Source organism: Quercus lobata, chromosome 3, assembly GCF_001633185.2.
Source record: "Quercus lobata isolate SW786 chromosome 3, ValleyOak3.0 Primary Assembly, whole genome shotgun sequence".
Lineage (NCBI taxonomy): Eukaryota > Viridiplantae > Streptophyta > Magnoliopsida > Fagales > Fagaceae > Quercus > Quercus lobata.
In genome coordinates, this window is record NC_044906.1 from 31940441 (window position 1) to 31946591 (window position 6151).

The window sequence follows — 6151 nt, forward strand, 5'->3', positions numbered from 1 at the left end:
ATTTAGTGACGAAGGAAGCATCCTTGACGAAGTCGTCAGGAACAACGAGGAAAACCATCGTCACTGACGAAGACAGAGAGTCACTCAATGCAGTCAATCAATGACTTGAGCGGTTACGAAATCAGCCCAGCAGACCGTTGGGAACCTCTTAAAAGTCTCATTATTGGACCAGGGGCGTTACTTGAGAAAGCATTTATCACTCCAACGGCTAGCCCCCAAGGTTGCAAATATAAAGCTCCCACACAGTCAGTAAAAAGGTACGAAATATACACACACAGAGATAGATCTTGATTGACGATTATTTTTCTGACTTTGGCATCGGAGAAGTTGTGGCAGGCACCACACCGGTGATCATCGTTGAGCATATTCTCTCGCACCACGAAGGGTTCCATCCGCTCACTGTTACTGACGATCCTGTGCATCATCAGTTTGGCGCCGTCTGTGGGGAACCATCTTTTCGGATTCACATTCGAAAACGTAGCTTCCATCAATTCTCCATATCCAGATGGAATCCAACCCAGACTCAGCAACCTTGGCCCAGCAAGTTCAAGCCCTTGCAGCCACCATTGAGGAACTCACCAGACAGAACCAGGAAATGAAGCTGCGGCTCCAGCAGGTTCAACAAGCTCAACAAGAAGAAATCCGGTCCAAGGGTAACACGGAGGGAGAGGGAGAGGGGGATAGCCAGCAGAGGGAAATCCCCCGGAGACCAACTACTCCGGACGAACAGAACTCAGATCTTCTTCGGGAAATGAGGAAAGAGATGGACGAATTAAGGAGCGCTATCAAGGAAAAGACGGACCGGAGTGTAGACAAAATGGTAAAGGCTACAGATTCGCCCTTCACTGCAGCAGTACTCGATTGCCCCGTGCCGTCCAAGTTTCGCCTGCCTCAATTAGAGCCATTCGACGGACTCAAGAACCCTCAGGATCATCTTAATACCTTTAAGACGACTTTGGGTCTCCAGCAGCCACCCGACGAGATATTGTGTCGTTCCTTCCCTACGACTCTCAAAGGAGCCGCAAGAGAGTGGTTTACTAAGTTACCAAACTCGTCCATAGATAACTTCAGTCAGCTGAGTAGTGCTTTTTTGCGCCACTTCATAGGGGGACAACGCCCAAGGAGGCCAGTAGATTATTTACTCACCATAAGACAGGGAGAGAAGGAGACTCTGAGGTCATATGTCAAGCGATTCACCTGGGAAACTCTGGAAGTGGACGAAGCTGATGACAAGGTGCAGCTGACGACCTTCAAAGCAGGGTTGAGATCCAGAGACCTTGTGGCCTCTCTTGCAAAAAACCCCCCGAAGACAATGGCTGAGATGCTCTTGAAGGCACAAAAGTACATGAATGCGGAGGATGCTCTAGCTGCCATAAAAGGTGCTGAGAGACTAGGGGACAAGTCCAAAGGAGAAGACGACCGCAGAGGGCAAAAGAGAGACAGACCCGAACGTCGGAACAACGATGGGAATAGACGGAGAGACGACAAAAATCCTCGTCAGGTAAAATTCACTCCTTTGGTTATGCCTGTTGACAAGATTTTCACGCAGATCAAGGACGAGCATTATCTCAAATGGCCCAGGCCATTACATTCGTCCCCCAACGTACGTGACAAGAACAAATATTGCCGGTTCCATAGAGACCACGGTCACAACACAGAAGAATGCAGAGACCTGAAGGAACAAATAGAGGAATTAATACGAAAAGGAAAGTTACAGAAATATGTAAAGAAAGGGGAACATGGCAAGGTCAGAGACGACAACAGGACCCAACATGAATCCTTTACTCGGGATGACGACCATCCGTCCCAACCTCCACGCAAAGTGATCGGGGAGATAAATACGATCGCGGGAGGACCATCCTCAGGAGGGTCATTTAGATCACTCAAAAAAGCATGCCATAGACAGGTGAACAGCGTCCACACCATGCCTCCGTCCAAGCACCGACGAACGTACCAAGACATGTCCTTTAATGAAGAAGACGCCAGGGGGGTAAAGCAGCCTCACAACGATCCCCTGGTCATAGTACTGAATATAGAAGGGTTCAATACCAGAAGGATCCTTATTGACAACGGGAGCTCAGCGGATATCATCTATCTCCCCGCCTTCCAGCAGCTGAGACTGGATCCAAAAAGGCTCCGTCCTTTTGACTCTCCGCTCGTCAGCTTCAGTGGAGACAGGGTCTACCCCAGGGGAATAGTGACTCTGACGGTGACGGCAGGGACCTACCCACTGCAGTTGACCAAACAAGTAGACTTCCTGGTGGTAGATTGCCCTTCGTCCTACAATGTCATCATTGGGAGGCCCACCCTAAACAAGTGGAAGGCGGCAACGTCAACCTACTGTTTGAAGGTGAAATTCCCAACAGACAACGGCGTGGGTGAAGTGAAGGGTGACCAAGTCCTGGCAAGGGAGTGCTATCAAGCCGTACTGGCAAAAAAGGAAAACCACACGTGGACGATCGAAGAAAAAGAGGAGGACGCGATGGAGACCCTGGAAATAGTAGAGTTGGTGGAAGGAAATACGGACAAGACGACCAGGATAGGGACGATGTTAAGCCCCGAGATGAAGACGAAGCTCATAAAATTCCTTAAGGGGAACCTAGATGTCTTTGCATGGAGTCACGAGGACATGCCAGGCATATCTCCAGAAGTTATCCAGCATAGGCTGAATGTGGACCCCAGTAGGAAGCCCATTCAGCAACGACGAAGAACCTTCGCTCCAAAACGAGATCAGGCAGTTGCAGAGGAAGTAACCAAACTCTTGACGGCTGGATTCATACGGGAAGTATATTATCCAGAATGGCTCGCCAACGTCGTCCTAGTGAAGAAAGCGAACGGAAAGTGGAGAATGTGTGTAGACTTCACCGACCTGAACAAAGCATGCCCAAAGGACAGCTTCCCTCTACCAAGGATAGACCAGCTCGTGGACTCCACCGCCGGACATAAGCTGCTGACATTCATGGACGCCTTTTCAGGGTACAACCAGATAAAGATGGCTGAAGAAGATCAGGAGAAGACTGCCTTCATCACGAGCCAAGGACTCTACTGTTATAAGGTGATGCCTTTTGGGTTGAAAAATGCTGGAGCTACGTACCAAAGATTGGTGAACAAAATGTTCAGCCAACAGATTGGCAGGAACATGGAAGTATACGTGGACGATATGCTCGTCAAGAGCGAGGAGGAGCTCGCTCACCTGGACGACCTGCAGGAGACTTTTGCAACCCTGAGAAAGCACCAGATGAAGTTGAATCCAAGCAAGTGTGTTTTTGGGGTAGCCTCGGGTAAGTTCTTGGGATTCATGGTATCCCAGAGAGGAATAGAAGCAAATCCAGAGAAGGTACGAGCTATCATCGACATGGCTTCACCTAAGACCGTCAAGGACGTGCAAAAACTTACAGGAAGGATAGCAGCCCTGAACAGGTTCGTCTCTAGGGCCACAGACAAATGCCTACCCTTCTTCAAAATCCTCAAGCAGGCCTTTGCTTGGACCGACGAATGCGAAACAGCATTCCAGGAGCTGAAGCAATACCTGAGCAGTCCACCTCTCCTAAGCCCGTCCAAAGGAGGGGAGAACTTATACTTATACTTGGCAGTATCAGCCTCGGCAGTAAGCGCAGCCTTGATCAGAGAAGAATGTAAGAAGCAACTCCCGGTGTACTACGTCAGCCAAGCCTTTCAAGGAGCTGAATTCAGGTACCCAAGGATCGAAAAGATTGTGTTTGCACTTATAGTAGCCTCGCGCAAGCTCAGGCCGTATTTCCAGTCAAATCCTATCCTCGTGATGACGGATCAACCAATTAAGAAATCAATGAACAAACCAGAAGCCGCAGGGAGAATGGTCCAATGGGCAGTCGAACTCAGCCAATTTGACATCGAGTACCATCCAAGAGCAGCTATCAAGGCACAAGCTCTGGCTGACTTCATCGCCGAATTCACTCTGCCAGACGAAGATGGAACTACTGACGAAGTCGATAAATGGACAATACAGACAGATGGTTCGTCAGCCCAAAAGAGAGGGGGAGTAGGGGTCGTCATAACCACCCCTGACGGAGAAGTGATAAAGTATGGGGTTCACCTGAAGTTCCCAGCCACCAATAACGAAGCCGAGTATGAAGGAATACTGACGGGCTTGAGGCTTGGGAAAGCTCTTGGGGCCAAAAATTTGCTAATCCAGAGTGATTCAAAGCTGATAATCGGACAGATCAGTGGAGAATACGAGGCAAAGGAAGAAAGGATGCAGAAATACCTTAAACTGACAAGGCAACTAACCCAAGAGTTCGACACAGTGGAGTTCGTCCAGATACCAAGAAGCCAGAATGTTGGGGCCGACAAAGTATCGAAACTAGCGTCGTCAGAAGAAGGAAAGGCGAGCACAGACATGACAATAGAGATCCAGAAACACCCGAGTATTGAAGAGGTTGTGGCGTTCTCCATCCAGAGCACAGGCACCTGGATGACGCCCATAATATCCTTCCTCCAGGATGGGCATCTACCTCAGAATACTGACGAAGCCAGAAAGGTGAAGAAGAGAGCAGCCAGGTTTACGATCCTGAATGACGTCTTGTACAAGAGAGGCTTCTCTATGCCTTATCTAAAGTGCGTTGACGAGGACGAGGCCAAATACATCCTAGAAGAGGTACATGGAGGAATCTGTGGCAACCATGCCGGCTCCAGATCCCTAGTCCACAAGGTGATAAGAGCGGGGTATTTTTGGCCAACCATGCAGGGAGATGCTGCTGATATCGTCAGAAGGTGCGACAGATGCCAGCGGTATGGGAACGTGCAGCGGCTCCCAGCGGAGAAAATGACGACCATAGCCTCCCCATGGCCGTTTGCACAATGGGGAATCGATATCGTCGGTCCTCTGCCCCAAGGTAAAGGTCAGGTAAAATTCCTTCTGGTTGCTATTGATTATTTCACAAAATGGGTGGAAGCAGAGGCCCTAGCAACCATCACTGAGGCTCGAATCCGGAGCTTCGTGTGGAAAAACATAATCTGCAGGTTCGGGATTCCCTTGACGATCATATCTGATAATGGGAGGCAGTTCGACAGCCAAGGCTTCAGAGACTTCTGCTCGGACCTCGGGATCAAGAATCAGTTCTCATCCCCTGGACATCCTCAGGCAAACGGACAGACGGAAGTAACGAACAGGACGCTGCTCAAGATAATCAAAACCAAGCTGGACGAAGCAAAAGGTGCCTGGCCAGAAGAACTACCCAGTGTCCTGTGGGCGTATAGGACTACAGCCAGAACCCCAACAGGAGAGACACCCTTCAGGCTTACCTATGGCACAGAGGCAGTAATCCCAGTAGAAGTTGGGGTAACAAGCATCAGACGAGGGACTTTCAGAGATGGACCCAATGACGAGGGACTGCGGTTGAACTTGGATTGCCTGGATGAAGTAAGAGATAATGCGTCCGGTAGAATGACGAAGTATCAAAAAAAGATGGCCGAGTACTACAATAAGAGGGTTAAACTCAGGCGTCTGGACATAGGGGACCTCGTCCTTCGCAAAGTCACTATAGCGACTAAAGACCCCACTCAAGGGAAGCTGGGCCCTACATGGGAAGGGCCTTATCGCGTCATCCATTATTCGAGGCAAGGAAGTTACCACCTGGAAACTATGGACGGACAAAAGCTCCCTCGTCCATGGAACATTGAACACTTAAAGAAATACCATGAGTAAATGTAATACACGAATGCATTCGGTATTAAAGTTAATAAAAGTATTTTTCTTCTGATGTTTTTGCACAGGCAGCATTGGTCAACCATAAGGCCAATAAAAAATTGAAGTAACAAGATTCCGCCTTGACGGATGTAAGTTACTGACGATCATATAAGTATGGTTAAAAGACTAAGTAACAAGATTCCGCCTTGACGGATGTAAGTTACTGACGGTCATATAAGTATGGTTAAAAGACTAAGTAACAAGATTCCGCCTTGACGGATGTAAGTTACGGACGATCATATAAGTATGGTTAAAAGACTAAGTAACAAGATTCCGCCTTGACGGATGTAAGTTACGGACGATCATATAAGTATGGTTAAAAGACTAAGTAACAAGATTCCGCCTTGACGGATGTAAGTTACGGACGATCATATAAGTATGGTTAAAAGACTAAGTAACAAGATTCCGCCTTGACGGATGTAA

General features: G+C 48.5%; 1 protein-coding gene across 1 annotated transcript; it reads left to right on the forward strand.

Annotated features, from left to right (window-relative positions):
* Positions 1-505: 505 nt before the first annotated feature.
* On the forward strand, positions 506-5686 carry LOC115980751. Its single transcript, XM_031102973.1, has 3 exons — positions 506-1501; positions 2351-4885; positions 5045-5686. Exons 1-3 carry the CDS (start codon positions 506-508, stop codon positions 5684-5686), a joined length of 4173 nt encoding a protein of 1390 aa, XP_030958833.1.
* The last annotated feature ends 465 nt before the right edge of the window (positions 5687-6151 follow it).

Bases quoted from the DNA above. Each gene is read 5' to 3' on its own strand.
- LOC115980751 (XM_031102973.1), top strand. From the start codon at position 506: ATGGAATCCAACCCAGACTCAGCAACCTTGGCCCAGCAAGTTCAAGCC. The intron at 1,502-2,350 runs GTAAAATTCACT...TACTGTTTGAAG, and splicing joins ACGACAAAAATCCTCGTCAG to GTGAAATTCCCAACAGACAA. The intron at 4,886-5,044 runs GTAAAATTCCTT...AATGGGAGGCAG, and splicing joins TGCCCCAAGGTAAAGGTCAG to TTCGACAGCCAAGGCTTCAG.